The sequence below is a fragment of the Symphalangus syndactylus genome, chromosome 18 (assembly GCF_028878055.3).
Source record: "Symphalangus syndactylus isolate Jambi chromosome 18, NHGRI_mSymSyn1-v2.1_pri, whole genome shotgun sequence".
NCBI lineage: Eukaryota > Metazoa > Chordata > Mammalia > Primates > Hylobatidae > Symphalangus > Symphalangus syndactylus.
This window is the reverse complement of record NC_072440.2, coordinates 14,208,502-14,223,930: the sequence shown is the minus strand read 5'-3', so window position 1 is coordinate 14,223,930 and position 15,429 is coordinate 14,208,502. Positions and strand designations below refer to the sequence as shown.

The 15,429-nt window shown below is 52.5% G+C and overlaps 1 protein-coding gene across 3 annotated transcripts in view; it reads left to right on the top strand.

Annotated features, from left to right (window-relative positions):
• The window catches only part of FBLN1 (fibulin 1), a 96,310-nt gene that overhangs the window by 18,288 nt on the left and 62,593 nt on the right, over positions 1 to 15,429 (top strand). For all 3 annotated transcript variants that reach the window (XM_055253879.2, XM_055253880.2, XM_055253882.2), the window contains exons 3-8: positions 4,276 to 4,411; positions 6,580 to 6,742; positions 9,899 to 9,958; positions 11,640 to 11,741; positions 12,338 to 12,475; positions 13,768 to 13,905. In XM_055253879.2, the coding sequence (XP_055109854.1) occupies positions 4,276 to 4,411; positions 6,580 to 6,742; positions 9,899 to 9,958; positions 11,640 to 11,741; positions 12,338 to 12,475; positions 13,768 to 13,905 (737 nt within the window). The remainder of the gene's footprint in view (positions 1 to 4,275; positions 4,412 to 6,579; positions 6,743 to 9,898; positions 9,959 to 11,639; positions 11,742 to 12,337; positions 12,476 to 13,767; positions 13,906 to 15,429) is intronic.

The window sequence follows — 15,429 nt, the reverse complement described above, 5'->3', positions numbered from 1 at the left end:
CACAGGCCAGGGGCCACATACCTGTCCCAGGCTGCCTCTCAAGTGAGCTACTGAGCTGCCCGGCTCTGCCTGCGTCACTGCCCTGTGGCCCCAGGTGCTGTCCGCTGCCCTCCAGCCCTTCCTGCATGCTTCCCCTTTACCCTGTTCTCATTGGGGTCCAAACCCCACGCAGCCTGTGCCAATCAGAGGCTAAGCCTGGGCTCCAGCTCACAGTGAGACGGAGCCCACATAAGGGTTCAGGAGGCAGGCACTGGTGCGGCTGTGGGGATCCTCAGGTGAGCAGGACCCCGCCCCAGCCTCCCCAACCTGGGGAGGTCACAGCTCCTGTCTGGGTGAGGCAAGGGCTGTGGGTGTGGGGCGTGGCCAGCAGTGCAGTCATGCTAATGAAGGGATTTTCTAATGAGTTTTGTACAGATTTTCATTTTTAATGAAGGCGGGGAAGGGATACGGCACATCAGAAATCAAATCTGATTTACAAGAAACCTCTTAATTTGAAAGATGCAAGAAACAGGGGTCACTGACCACCTGGTTTGTCTGTTGTGTTAGTCAGTTCTTTTTTTTTCTTTTTTGAGATGGAGTCTGGCCCTGTCGCCCAGGCTGGAGTGCAATGGCACAATCTCGGCTTGCTGCAACCTCTGCTTCCTGGGTTCAAGCGATTCTCCTGCCTCAGCTTCCTGAGTAGCTACGATTACAGGTGCCTGCCACCATGCCTGGCTAATTTTGGTATTTTTAGTAGAGACGGGGGTTTCACCATGTTGGCCAGGCTGGTCTCGAACTCCTGGCCTCAAGTGATCCGACGCCTTCGCCTCCCAACATGCTGAGATTACAGGCATGAGCCACTGCGCCCAGCCAAATTCTCTTCTTTTGAAGTGGCTTTCTGTGAGGCTCACCAGCTGAAGTAAAATCAGTTTTTGTTCATTCAACAAATCTTTATTGGTTCTTGATGCTCAGGAAGAGACAGGATGAAAGCCATAGGCAGGCAGGCAAGCCCAGGCCAGCTCTCCTGGCAGGAGTGGAGGGTGTGAGGCCCTGAGGGTCCACAGGGCCCAAAGGAGGGGGTGTCAGCTCCCTGAGTGGGTGACAGGCTCAGAGAGGACTGCAGGGAGAGGCCAACCTCTCCGTAACCAGGGGCTCTAGCCAAGCAGGGGTTAAGCAGCCTGCAGCTTCAACAAGGACATGTTTGGGGTGGTCAGAAGATGGCAGCTTTGATGTTTTCCCATCATGTATCATGTTGACTCTAGGTCTCCACCAAGGCCCGACATTCTTTGGGATCCAGATCTAAATCCACCTAAAACCTTGGATTAGATTAAACCCACATGTCCTTGAGCGTCTTTTGGTGGAATTTGGACACATCCAGTGAAACCTAAAGCAGGTCCCAAGCTGACATTTTCCAGCCCAGCATTTCTCTAACCCCGTCTTTATTTTGCAAATCTTACTGAGGGCCTGCTAGGTGCCAGGCTCCCTTCTGGTGAGTGGGGATAAATCGGTGAACGAAATATGCAAAGTCCCCTGGCCTCGTGGAGGTGGCATTCCACAGGGTATGCAGAATGCAAAGGAAGTAATAAGTCCGTCTGATGGTTTGTAGGAAGGCAGGATGTGCCGTGGGGGAAACAGGGAGGCACAGGGGCTTCTGCTCATGGCGGGTTTATAATTTTAGAGCTGTGGGGTTGGCCTCACTGTGCCAGGACCTGAATGGGGCGTGGGCAGTATGGAAAGTGGGAAGAGCATCCCAGGCCGAGGGAACAGCCAGCGCAAGAGCCCAGGGGAGAGGGTGTGTACAGCAAGGCAGCCAGGGTGGCTGGAGTGGAGCCAGTCCCAGGGAGGAAGCACCAGATACAAGGGTAACCAGGTGGCTGAGGGGGCCGTGAGATAGAGGCTGGGGTGTTGGGGGTGAGCCTGAGGCAGCTGGACACCCTGAGGTGCCTGGGACACTTGATTGCTTCCACCTTTTGGGTGTTGTAAATAATATTGCTGTGAGGCCGGGCGCAGTGGCTCACGCCTATAATCCCACCACTTTGGGAGGCTGAGGCGGGCAGATCACTTGAGGTCAGACGTTTGAGACCATCCTGGCCAACATGGCAAGATCTCATCTCTACTAAAAATATAAAAAATTAGCTGGGCATGGTGGGGGGTGCCTGTAATCCCAGCTACTCATGAGGCTGAGGCAGGAGAATCACTTGAACCCACGAAGCGGAGGTTGCAGTGAGCCCAGATCGCAACATTGCACTCCAGCCTGGGTGACAGAGCAAGACTCCATCTCAAAAACAAAATAAAACAAAAAACAACAACAAACTGCTGTGAACATGGGTGTGCAAGTATCTGTTTGAAACCCTGCTTCAGCTCTGTGGATATATACCCAGAAGTGGAATTGCTGGGTCCTATGATTATTCTGTTTTTAATTTTGTGAGGAACTGTGCTCCACGGCAGCTGCACCCTTTTCCATTCCCACCAGCAATGCACACGGGTTCCAACATCTCTACATCCTCACCAACACTTGTGATTTTCTGGCCAGCCAATAGTTTTTGAATGGATGCACGTGTGTCTGGTGGCTCGCTCTGGCAGTTTAGTGAAACGCCTGTTATTTGCAAATCCGCTGAAAGCATGAGTGAAATGTGTGCTAGCTCAGCTCAGTAATTCCATCCCAGAGCCTGAAGGCAGTTTTGGAGACACATGGGCAGCCGGGTTCAGACCTCCAGTCCCCCAGGGAAGGTTGGGGGAAGGTGCGCTGGTGGCTGCCATTTTTGTGCAGAGGTGGCCTGGCTGGCGGTGCAGGGAAGCTGGGGAGGCCCCCACCCTCTCTCCTGGAGGCACGGGTTGGGTGGCTCTTCCTGCCCTTGCTGGCTTTGGCCGGAGCTGGGGTTATTTTGGGTCTGGTCAGGGGCCACCTGTGACACACGCCTCTTCTGCTCATTGCCTTTGGAGCCCGCCCACGCCAGCCTCTAGCTGTCACAGCCTCATGGTTGTGTTGGAGGAGCTGATTTTGGCAGGTCGAGGACCTCTCCCCAGAGCCGGGGGGGCTGGGAGGCGTCGGCTGTGCAGCTAGGTGCCATTGCAGCCACCATCCCTCCCTCTGGGGCCTTGGGTAGGCTACCCAACAGGACTCTCAGAAGCTGTTTGCTCTGAGCCTGGAAGATGGAACGAGCACTGAGAAGAGCTCGACCTGTTAAAGGGGTGGAAGGTTGGGCCCAGAGTCAGCCCCCTGCCGCTTTTTGGTTTTCAAATCAGCAGGAACATTCTGTGGGTGAAGCCTAGTGCTCAGAGGAGTGACGCGACCACTCTGGTGACAAAACTGGGCCTCCTGACTCTGATTCCAGACACCATGCTGCATTCTGTCTTTCTTTTTTTAAAAAAAGAGGCCAGGCGCGGTGGCTCACGCCTGTAATCCCAACACTTTGGGAGGCTGAGGCGGGGGGATCACCTGAGGTTAGGAGTTCCAGACCAGCCTGGCCAACACAGTGAAACCCCATCTCTACAAAAATACAAAAATTAGCCAGGTGTGGTGGCACATGCCTGTAGTCCCAGCTACTGGGGAGGCTAAGGCAGGAGAATCGCTTGAACCCGAGAGGTAGAGGCTGCAGTGAGCTGAGATCACACTACTGCACTCCAGCCTGACTTCATCTCAAAGAAAGAAAGAGAGAGAGAGAGAGAGAAAGGGAGAAAGAGAGAAAGGGAGAGAGAGAAAGAGACAGAGAGAGAAAAAGAAAGAGGGAGAAAGAGAGAAAGAGACAGAGAGAAAGAGAGAAAGGGAGAAAGAGAAAGAAAGAAAGAGAGAGAGAGAGACAGAGAGAGAAAAAGAGAGAGAAAGAGAAAGAGAGAGAAAGAAAGGGAGTAAGAGAAAGAAAGAGAAAGAGACAGAGAGAGAAAAAGAAAGAGGGAGAAAGAGAGAGAAAGAGAAAGGGAGAGAGAAAGAGACAGAGAGAAAGAGAGAGAGAGAAAGGGAGAAAGAGAAAGAAAAGAAAAGAAAAAAGAAAGAAAGAGGGTCTTACCATGTTGCCCAGACTGGTCTCGAACTCTTGGGCTCAACTGGTCTTCCCACCTCGTCCTCTCAATGTGCTGGCATTACAGGTGTGAACCACTGTGCCCGGCCAAGCCTTTCTAACTAAATGCTAATTGAGCTCCTTCTGTATTGCACTGGGGCGCTGTGTGTTTCTCTCTCTGTGTCTGTGGGAGCAGGGAAGGGGAGGCTGAAAGGTGAGAGCACCCCTACCCCCGGGGATCTCGTGCCCTGGGCCCCCTGCCCACAGAGCCTTGGCCCAGCCCACCCCTTGCCCACAGGATGGTGCAGGAGCAGTGCTGCCACAGCCAGCTGGAGGAGCTGCACTGTGCCACGGGCATCAGCCTGGCCAACGAGCAGGACCACTGTGCCACTCCCCATGGTGACAACGCCAGCCTGGAGGCCACGTTTGTGAAGGTGAGAGCCAAAGACCGTGTGGGCCGCTGCCTGTCCCCACTAGTCGGCAGACCCAGGCCCTCCCAGCCAAGTGGCACTGTCTGTCAGCGCTCCCTGCCTCAGGCCACCTTTCTTTGTGAGCAGCTGGAGGTTCCTGGGCCAGGAGGCAGGTGGAAAACCCCAGTGTTTCTCCCCCTCCTTTGTAGCCGTAAACCCCAGAGGACACCTGGGGCCGAGTCTCCCATGAGGCCAGGGGGTGAAGTGAGCTGGCCTTGCCCTGAGAACCGCCTGTCTCCAGGCTTTGGGCAGATGCAGAAGTCAAAGCAGGGCTCCTCCTGGGCTTCCAGAATCTTCTTCTCAGTTCAGGGTCGGCACCCTCACCCTACCCAGGAGGCTTTCAGGCTTCTCTACCCACAGACTAGTCAGGGTCCAGAGGTAAAAATGGGCGCTCACTAAGACCTCTGATAAGATCTGACCTCTATAACCACCCTAGAAGAGGAAACTGAGGTCCAGAGAGGCCCACCCTCCAAAATGGCCTCTCTGCCGTCCTGTCAGGGACCCAGACGGGATCTTGCCCTGAAGGTAAGCTGTGAATAAATGGCATAGTCCTCTTCCCTGAGTGCTCCTAGGACCCTACGTGCTAGCAGGTCACTCAGGACCGCTCTGGCCGTGGAAGGGCTGTGTCTTTGCAAGACGTGGAAAGGTGCCTGACGGCATTGCCTACGGGCAGTAAACCCAAGGTGTCCAGGCCATCCCTCCCTTACCACCCAGCCAGCAAGGAAAACAAGCCCGGCCAGGAGGAACTTGGGCCTGGAGGAGCTCGGGTTTAGAAGCTGGGCTTCTGTTGGAGGTGCCAGATGACGAAAATGCATTCCCTGGAAGAAGCTTCCCTTTCCTAGTTAGGAAGGTGATGGAATAATTTTAAGAAGCAAGAATCTGAATGAAGTCTGGATACCAGGAGAGGGTGGGGGAGCTCCTTTGTGGGGATTCTCCGCATAGGTTGGGCTGTGGAGGGACTCCGTGTGGAGGAGTTGGGGGTCCTGATACCCCTGCCCACCTTGGCCTGTGTGGGCTTTCACAGGGCAGGGCTCTGGCCCAGGAGAGAGCTGGGTGGGGTGAGGGTGGGGGCGCCTGGGAACCAGGACTTTGGGCGTTTCATGACTGTCCCCATGCCCAACACCCAACACCCAATGCAGGGCTGGGCCTTGCAGATGCCGTCGGTCTGGCACACAGCTGTGCCCATGTCCCCAGACTTGAGAGGTGTGGAAAAAGCGCAGAACATTCTAGCGGGAGTGGGAACAGATCGCTTTGGCAGATGAGCGACTTGTGTTTCCGGGAAGGATTACTCACACCCCAAAAGATGGACGAGGTGACTGATGCTCCCTATGCTTCCTGGCAGCGGAGGGCGTAGAATAAGCAGCCTGGAAGACACATCAGCGCCACATAACTGAGGCAAAGCCACACCTCCCGGCTCCTGCTGGGGACTGTTTAGAAAGTTCTGTGCTCCTCTTAGGATAACCACTTAATAAAGACTGAAGCAGGGCTTTTCATGTGTCAGGGCAAATGTTGCTTCTGGGACTCAGGTGTGAGGCCACAGGGACTTGGAAGTAACTATTGGGACCTGGGTCCAGGTGGCAGACAGCCACCCTGTCCTTTGACCTTGCTTGATGACTCATCTTGAAGTTCCTGTGCTTTCAAATGCACAGTGCAATTCCTGCTGCCTGAACCCCTCTAACTCAAAAACAGAGAGGCAAGATGCATGCGTGTCATTTTTCCGGGCATGGTAGAGAAATCTCAGACCATGCAAAAGGAACAGAACTTTGGAGCTGGTGCATGGTGCTATAAGAAGCTCCCTCTTCCTGGAGGTGTGTGAGCAGAGTAGGGTGGTCGCTGGGCAGGGCAGAGATGTTGAGGGGTGCAATCGCATGTCGGGGTGGGGAGGGGAAGTGGATGCCAGGCCCTTTAAGGTTCCTTTCAAAACTGGGACCTAGATGATTTGGGGTAGGGGGATGGCCTTGCTTTGCTATTTATTGCTGACATTTAGAAGTGGTATCTAAGCCAGACTTGAGTCATCACTCTCCAGGTTATGTGGACAAGGGGCTCAGAGAGGCATCCCCTGAGGCCTCTCGTGGACCCCGCTGGGCTGTCTGCCCCACTCCTCCATCTGGGATCTCCACCTGTGTTTGCAGAGGTGCTGCCACTGCTGTCTGCTGGGGAGGGCGGCCCAGGCCCAGGGCCAGAGTTGCGAGTACAGCCTCATGGTCGGCTACCAGTGTGGACAGGTCTTCCGGGCGTGCTGTGTCAAGAGCCAGGAGACCAGAGATTTGGATGTCGGGGGCCTCCAAGAAACGGGTAATTTTCCCCCTTCCTTCCCTAATGGGCAGTGTATTAAGGTTCTCCAGGATGTGTATATAGAGCGAGAGTGGAGAGAGATTTTAAGGACTTGGCTCACGTGATCGCGGGGGCTGGCAAGTCCAAAATCTGCAGGGCAGGCCGTCAGGCTGGAGCCCCAGGGAAGGAGGGGCATTGCAGCTGGAGCTCAAAGGCAGTATGCTGGCAGAATGCCGCCTCCCCCGGGAAGGCCAATCTTTTTTCTCTGAAGGCCTTCTACTGATGAAAATGATCTGCTTTTCTCAGCATCAACAGACTTACATATTAATCTCTCTTTTTTTTTTTTTGAGACAGAGTCTCGCTCTGTCACCCAGGCTGGAGTGCAGTGCAGTGGTGTGATCTCGGCTCACGGCAACCTCTGCCTCCCAGGTTCAAGTGATTCTTGTGCCTCAGCCTCCCGAGTAGCTGGGATTATATGTGTGCACCACCACACCTGGCTAATATTTGTATTTTTAGTAGGGGTGGGGTTTCACCATGTTGGCCAGGCTAATCTGGAACTCCTGACCTCAGGTAATCCACCTGCCTCGGCCTCCCAAAGTGCTAGGATTACAGGTGTGAGCCATCGTGCCTGGCCAATATTAATCTCTAAAATACAGCTTCACAGCAACATCCAGGCTAGTGTTTGACTAAATATTTGAGTACCATACCCCAGCCAAATTGACACTTAAAATGAACCATTACAGGTAACATGTGCATCCGTGTCACCATTGCCTTAACCCAGCATGGACTGACTCCGGTTGTCGGAGCCATTTATATTTGTGACCTTATCTGAAAGCCGCTGTCCTGGAGAGACGCTGAGTGCTTGAAGTCTGGGATCAGACAAATCCGTGCTCCCATCCGGGTCCTAATGTGTACCTCGGTCCCCTCATCTGGGAAGTGGGGATAGTTGCAGTCCTACTTCATCAGGTGCTGGGAGGATGGAGTGTGAGATTGGGTGTCAAGGGTTGGGTACAGCACCTGGCCCCGTAAGTGTCTGCCCTCACCATCTCCCCTTGTCCCTTCAGCTGCCCGGGGCAGCATGGGTGGCTGGCCTTGCTCTCACTTCTTGGGTGAGGGTCTGATGCTCAAGATTGCACGGCCGACACGTGGAGGAGGGAGACCCTGGCCTTCCATCTCCTGGCCAGTGCCCTCTCCATCTGGAGCTGATGATATATGGGCGAGCAGCTAGGGGCCATCGCTGGCTAATAGCTGGCTCTGCTCTGTCAAATCATAGACACTTACTCAGCAAAGGGGCATGTGACCCCAAGAGCAGCTTCAAGAGAGCTCTCAGCTGTGTGCCCCCCAGTTCTGTGTCCTTGCCCTGCATTTCTGTGTGGTTCAGTTACAGGGTTCAGGAGACTTCATGGCTGTCCAGTAGTCTCTTACACTTAGGCCATGGTTTCTTGTGCTGTAACAGAATTAGTCTGGAAGAAGGCAGGACTCCGCCTGGGCCAAGCTTGCTGTGTGGTTTTTGGCCTGTTCCCTCCTCTCTCTGAGCTTTGTTCCCACTCTCTTAAAAAATAAAGAGGCGTGAGCCGGGAATGGTCGCTCACGCCTGTAATCCCAGCACTTTGGGAGGCTGAGGCAGGCGGATCACCTGGGGTCAGGAGTTCGAGACTAGCCTGGCCAACATGGGGAAACCCTGTCTCTACTAAAAATACAAACATTAGCTGGGCGTGGTGGCGGGTGCCTGTAATCCCAGCTACTTGGGAGGCTGAGGCAGGGAGAATCGCTTGAACCCGGGAGGCAGAGGTTTAGCAGTGAGCCGAGATGGCGCCATTGCATTCCAGCCTGGGTGACAGAACAAGACTCAGTCTCAAAAAAAATAATAATAAAATAAATAAAGAGGTGGGGAGGTGCCGGAAGGGGCGAAAGGGAAGAACCCTCAGACCTGTAGTCTGTAAGTCAAGCTGATGGCTGTAGGGTCCCGGGTGACACAGGGAACCTTTCACTTCTTGTTCTTAGTTTTTCAAGTCCGGGGTCCCATGGATGCCACTGAGATGATTTCAGATGTCTCAGTCATCAAGAGGGATTGGGGCCACTTTCTGCCTCATTCCTTGGCTTTTGAAATCAGAGATGACATTTTCACTTTAAACAAACCTAAACTATTCGTGCTGGTGGAGGATTTCTCCTGCGTCTCGGGGGTGGATTTTCACTGATTTATGTCTGCAGTGTGAGCAGTCTCTGGGCTTTTCTGCAGCTCCAGATGTTAGATGTTTTATCTCTCTGTCTTTTATCTGCTTCAGTCCTTGCCCCAGACTTTCCTCGCATGCTCCCTCCTCTGGGAGGGCTTCTTGTCTTCACAGCCGCATCTTCCTCCCACTGCTACCTGTGCCATGGACCCACTGTGTGCTTCCTGGGGGCCATGCAGAAGGTCCCCAGACCAGTGCTGGCCTGCGACAAATAAGTACAGAAATGGAGAGTAACCCTTTTCAAACACATAATAGCATTTAATAGAATCAATCAGGAGACTCAAGTTTTTACTGTGTGTATTGCTTTAGACTTGGAGGGCGTGTGTTGGTTGTTAGCAAGGCTGTGACTGCATTTGCTGAGATGGTCAAGTAATTTGGACTATGGGAACATCACCCAGCATGAAGTCAATGATTACAGGCCTTTGTGTCTGTGGTCTTTCTGTTATAATTGATCCTTTTTTTGACACGGAGTCTCGCTGTTGTTGCCCAGGCTGGAGTGCAATGGTGTGATCTTGACTCACTGCAACCTCCGACTCCTGAGTTCAAGCGATTCTTCTGCCTCAACCTCCTGAGTACCTGAGATTACAGACGCATGCCACCACACCCGGCTAATTTTTGTATTTTTAGTAGAGACAGCATTTCACCGTGTTGGCCAGGATGGTCTTGAACTCCTGACCTCAGGTGATCCACCCGCCTCGGCCTCCCAAAGTGCTGGGATTACAAGTGCCCGCCACCACGCCTGGCCTATAATTGATCAGAGATCAATTATACATTTACAAGTGTAATTCTGTCTTAAAGAGGATAAAGTTAATACTTAGCTGTTTATATAAGATGTTCAAATGGGCATTACTGCCTGATAGTGACAAGAAGAGAGAATGCTGGGAGTTTCTTTTAAGATAAGATGGGTGTTCGGATAAATGTCTGACTTGGTCTTTTTCCCCCTTAGATAAGATCATTGAGGTCGAGGAGGAACAAGAGGACCCATATCTGAATGACCGCTGCCGAGGTGAGACTCGGGCGTCCCCCATGGGTTGGTATTTAAACCCCAAGGGGCCAGCAAGGTGGCTCAGGCCTGTAATCCTAGTACTTTGGGAAGCCAAGGCAGGAGGATTCCTTGAGCCCAGGAGGTTGAGGCTGCAGTGAGCTATGACCGCGCCCCTTTGCTCTCTAGCCTGGGCGACAGAGCTGGACCCTGTCTCAAAAAAAAAAAAAAAAGAAAACCAAAACAAAACCAAGGAATCTCAATGCTGATCTCATTGGAAGTTGGAATCCAGGTTTTGCTTTGGTTTACCCTGCAAAGTACCCTTTGGCTGGGAGCCAGTCATGAGCCACTTCCTCCCTGAGAAGTCCTGGACTCCCAGCTCCTCCTTCTCTTCCCCCTTCCAGATCTAGGGCTGGCGGGGGAGGGGAAGTGGGGGCTTACCAAGGAGGGGCCCTGGTGAGGGCTGGTGTGGAAAGCCTGCACATTACTGAGCCCCCAGGCCTTGTGAAGGTGACAGAGGCCTCCCTCAGGCTCTCAGGGGAGAGGACAGGGCTAAGTGTTCCTTGCCTTTGTGCCCCTGGACCCCCAGCCACGGTTCTATATATTCATTTGCCTCACAAGGAGATGTTTGCACATTTAAGTAAAGGCCTCGCAGGTTTGTTTTTCATATGATAAAACTGTTTTTCTTTCATGGAACATTCTGGCATGTCTAGACCTGCAGATCTGCCTCACAAGCTCTTTCAGTGGTTCGCCCTGTGGTTAGGGTGTTAATTAGGGGCCAGTTTAATCCCCAAATGATGCAGTCAGTGTACAGTGACAGTTGGTCCAGGGGTGCGGTCCAGGGGCCTGGTGGAGGGAGGAAGGGAGTGACCCCAGCAAGCCTCAGGACTATGGGAGGAGCTTTCTGGGGAGGGGAGAGCTGGTCTGCAAGGAGGAGGCAGGACTAGCTGGGAAAATAACCCTGAAACGGTCCTCAGGGAGACCTGAAGCCATGTAAAGGGCACAGACCCACTGTAGCGGGGTATTGGGAGGCAGTGGGCCGGGGAAGGAGGTGGGGTTAGAGGGCCAGAGGGAGGGGACCGAGAAACAGGCAGGCTGGCAGCAGTTAGAAGTGTATCTTGTAGAATCCTTCCCTGGTCGAGGCTTATCCTGATGAGATTTGCACTCTGAGCATCACTCTGGCTGCCCTGTAGGAAGAACAGGTTGTGGGGTGCTGCTGGGCTATGCAGAAAGACCAGGTAGGAGGCTGTGGCCACAGCCAGGTGGGCAGCTGCAGGAGCTGAGGCCATGGTAGTGGGCTTGGAGCAGCGGGACAGCTCGAGAGTTTAGTGAGGAGCAGGTACATGAGGCCTAATTGGAGCCTGGCCTTCCACGTGGAGCCCACACCCCCATGTCCGTGACAGGCGGTGAGCTCTTCTCTGCCTCACCCCTTCCAGGTACACCCCAGCCTACAAAGGGCACCCTGCACACCACCTGATTTTCCAGACGGGGGGGTTGGGACCTGAAGCAGCAGCCCCTGGGGGGTGTCCAGAGCCAGAGCTTGGGGGTCTCCCAGGAGGGCAGCAGGTGGGCTCCAGCCAGGTCAGCCTGCCTTCCTGGGTTCATCTGCCCAGAGGGCGTTTTCTATGACCCAGCCTGAACGGAGCTAGAAACCACGCGGTGCCTGGGTGCGTCCAGCCCTGGCTCACGCACGCTGTGCTTCCAGGAGGCGGGCCCTGCAAGCAGCAGTGCCGAGACACGGGTGACGAGGTGGTCTGCTCCTGCTTCGTGGGCTACCAGCTGCTGTCTGATGGTGTCTCCTGTGAAGGTAATATCTCTGTTCCAGGTGCCAGCAGGACTGGCAGGTCACTGTGCTTGGGAGCTCTGTGCTGGAGGACTGAGCAGGGCCTGCCTTGTACAACCCAGACCCCATTCAGGGGTGGAGAGCAGCCCAGGACTTGCTTTCTTGTGCTCCCTGGAGTTTGCAGCACAGAGGCCCCTGCCAAGACTTCCCTCCAAGACAATATAAGCACTGGGGCTGGGAAAGAGGATGGATTTGGGGTCTAACCAGGTTCCGGATCCAGGATCTGCTGAGTGGCCTTGGGCACATCCTTCAGCCCCTCCTGGCCCCCGCGTCTGTGAGATGGGGGAGATGGAGAAGATGCTGCCCCCCGATGGGGTTCTTGAGGACCACATAACTCCAGTCTCAGAAAAAGCAGTAGATACGAACGTTAGCAGGGGAGAGAAATCACTGCTTTCGACTCCATGCAGTCCACAGCCTGGATGTGCACATGGTGGGCCTCAGCTCAGTTTGCGAGGGTGCAGGGAACCACTTCCACCGTGGCTTTGGCACATTCCTTCTGAGGATGTATTAGGTTGGGTCGTTCTTGCTGGTCACCCCCGCACTGCCTCGGTCTCTCCTAGATGTCAATGAATGCATCACGGGCAGCCACAGCTGCCGGCTTGGAGAATCCTGCATCAACACAGTGGGCTCGTTCCGCTGCCAGCGGGACAGCAGCTGCGGGACTGGCTATGAGCTCACAGAGGACAATAGCTGCAAAGGTACAGCATGCGCTCTGAGTCTGCAAACCTGGTCTCCCAGGCGTAGATAGGGCGCGGTGGGAAGGGCAGCTCTGGGGTCTGGGCTCCCGCAGTCCTGCGCCCTCTGTGGCTGCCTGGGTGACTGCCTGCTCATCCGCAGGAGGGAGGTGGTTATACCCACCAGGGTGTCTGGACGGGTGGGATGGAAAATGAAAGTGCTTGCCAATAATGTTCAGAACGTTGAAAAAGTTGACAGTAGTGCACCGGTACCAGCTAGTTCTGCTGTTAGGAAAGATTTACGTTCTTACGGTGCAGAGTAAATGATGGCAGATTTGGGTTTCTAAAAAGGCTCAGTGCATGATTATTTAAAATCAAGACCAGGGATGAATTTCAGGTTCTCACATGTACTTTCTCAAAAAAAAAAAAAAAAAAAAAGCAAAAAAAAACCCCACAACTGTTTTTGCAAAACAGCTGCCTTCCATCCAAATCCAGGCTTCCTTGAAGTTCAAAGCATATCCCCTTCCACTGCATAAACACATGGCATTTCTGGCTGCCAGCCTTTCCCCGCCAAGCCTTAGGTGTGTTATTTGGCAGATGGGGAGGCTCTGATGAGGATCGTTTAGAACACAGTTTTGCAGAGCGTTTCAAGCCTTTCAGAAGGACAAATCCACTTGTGTAAAAATGTCACTCACTGTATCATGAGAGTGACTTCAAAGCATGGCACACCCCTTCTGACATCTGAGGGCCACAGAGCAAATTCTGTCCTCCCCACCCCCGCACACCAGCTGGGTGGTTTGGACCCCAAGAGCCCAGTGGCCAAGCCATCTGAGTATACACATTTGACCATTTGACAGCCATGAACTTCAAGGGAAGGGCAGCCCATCACATCCTATCATGACTGTAACCCTTGTTAATATTTGGATTATTGTGAAGGCTTCAGAATGAATATGTTTATAGAGACTGTGTTTGTTGCCACTAAGATAATTGCTTTATGATCTAAACTAAACATACACTTAGCCTGAATGAATACTAATATATATATACCTGCCAGGAAAATGCCAGGGTGATTTATTACAACAGACAGTTTGCCTCATAAGAGCCTTGGGAAAAAAGTCAGCTTTATAAGTCTTTAGCAACTGGAGCACGATTTGGCTCAGTGAAGTCCTTTTTGTGTATGATTTCTCTATTAGAATGTTTTGGGTTATAGTCTGAGTAATGCGCATTAGAAAAAAGCTTTCTTGTGATTTTAAAGTGTTGTAAGATGCTTCTGGCAGGACTCTTGCTAACAATTTCCTTTTTTTATGATGTACCAGATATTGACGAGTGTGAGAGTGGTATTCATAACTGCCTCCCCGATTTTATCTGTCAGAATACTCTGGGATCCTTCCGCTGCCGACCCAAGCTACAGTGCAAGAGTGGCTTTATACAAGATGCTCTAGGCAACTGTATTGGTAAGACGTGTGCTGCCAGGATTAGTGGGTTATTCCAGGAGGGGCCAGCGATCTAGCCTTGGGGCAGGCCTCTGGAATCTGCGGGGCTGCATGGTGTACAGAACAGGGGTTGGCAAACTTTTTGTGTAAAGGGCTGGACAGCGAATAGAGCAAATACTTTAGCTGTTGTGGGCCATATGGTCTCTGTCGTAATAGTCAACTCTGCTATTACAGTCTAAAGCAGCCAAGGGTCATCTGTAAACAAATGGGTGCGGCTGTGTTCCAATAAAACTTTATTTACAAAAATAGGCAGCAGGCTGGATTTGGCCCAAGGGCCACAGTTTGCTGATCTGGGTTTAGATTAAAGAGCTTGGGTTTTGGAGTTAGAGTGACCCAAGAAAATTACTTCTTCTGAGCTTTAATTTTTTTCCTCTATAAAATGGGAGTAATCATAATACCTGGCTTATAGACTTGAGGCCAGGATTAGGCGAGGTACTTGTGAAGTACTGGTACACAGGAAGCACTCGGTGAGTGGTGATTCCCTGCCACAGGCATTTAGCCTATTAAAAAATTATTTAAAAAATACTTGGCTGGGCACAGTGGGTCACGCCTGTAATCCTAGCACTTTGGGAGGCCAAGGCAGGAGGATTGCTTGAGCCCAGGTGTTTGAGGCCAGCCTGGGGAATATAGTGAGACCCCATCACTACAAAAAATTAGCTGGGTGTGGTGGCGCATGCCTACCGTCTCAGCTACTTGGGAGGCTGAGGTGGGAGGATCCCTTGAGCAGCGAGGTTGAGGCTGCAGTGAGCTGTGATCGTGCTACTGCACTCCAGTCTGGGCAACAGGGCAAGACCCTGTCTCAAAAATAGAATAAAATATAAAAATAAAAAATAGTCTGTGTTAGTATTTGAATTCATAGAGACAGAAAGTAGAATGGAAGGTGCCAGGGGCTGGGCAGAGTGGGGGATGGGGAGTGAGTGTTTCCTGGGTGCAGAGTTTCAGTTTGAGAAGATGAAAAAGTTCTGGAGATGGATGGGGGTGATGGTGGCACAACAGTGTGAATGCACTAATGCCCCTGAACCATCTACTTAAAATGGTTACGATGGCAGATTTTATGTTACATAAAATTTGTAGTTCACATGTAGTTCACGTGGCGAACATGTAGTTTACCACAATAAGAAAAGAAACTCTGGCCAGGCACGGTGGTTCACACTTGTAATCCCAGCACTTTGGGAGGCCGAGGAGGGTGGATCACCTGAGGTCAGGAGTTTGAGACCAGCCTGACCAACATAGTGAAACCCCGTCGTTACTAAAAATACAAACATTAGCTGGGCGTAGTGATGGGTGCCTGTAATCCCAGCTGCTTAGGAGGCTGAGGCAGCAGAATCACTTGAACCTGAGAGGCGGAGGTTGCAGTGAGCTGAGATCACGCCCCTGCGCTCCAGCCTGGGTGACAGAGCGAGACTCCATCTCAAAAAGGAAAAAAAAAGAAACTCTGCTGATATCAGAGAAATACTAATATGAAAAGAGAGAATCCCATGTGAA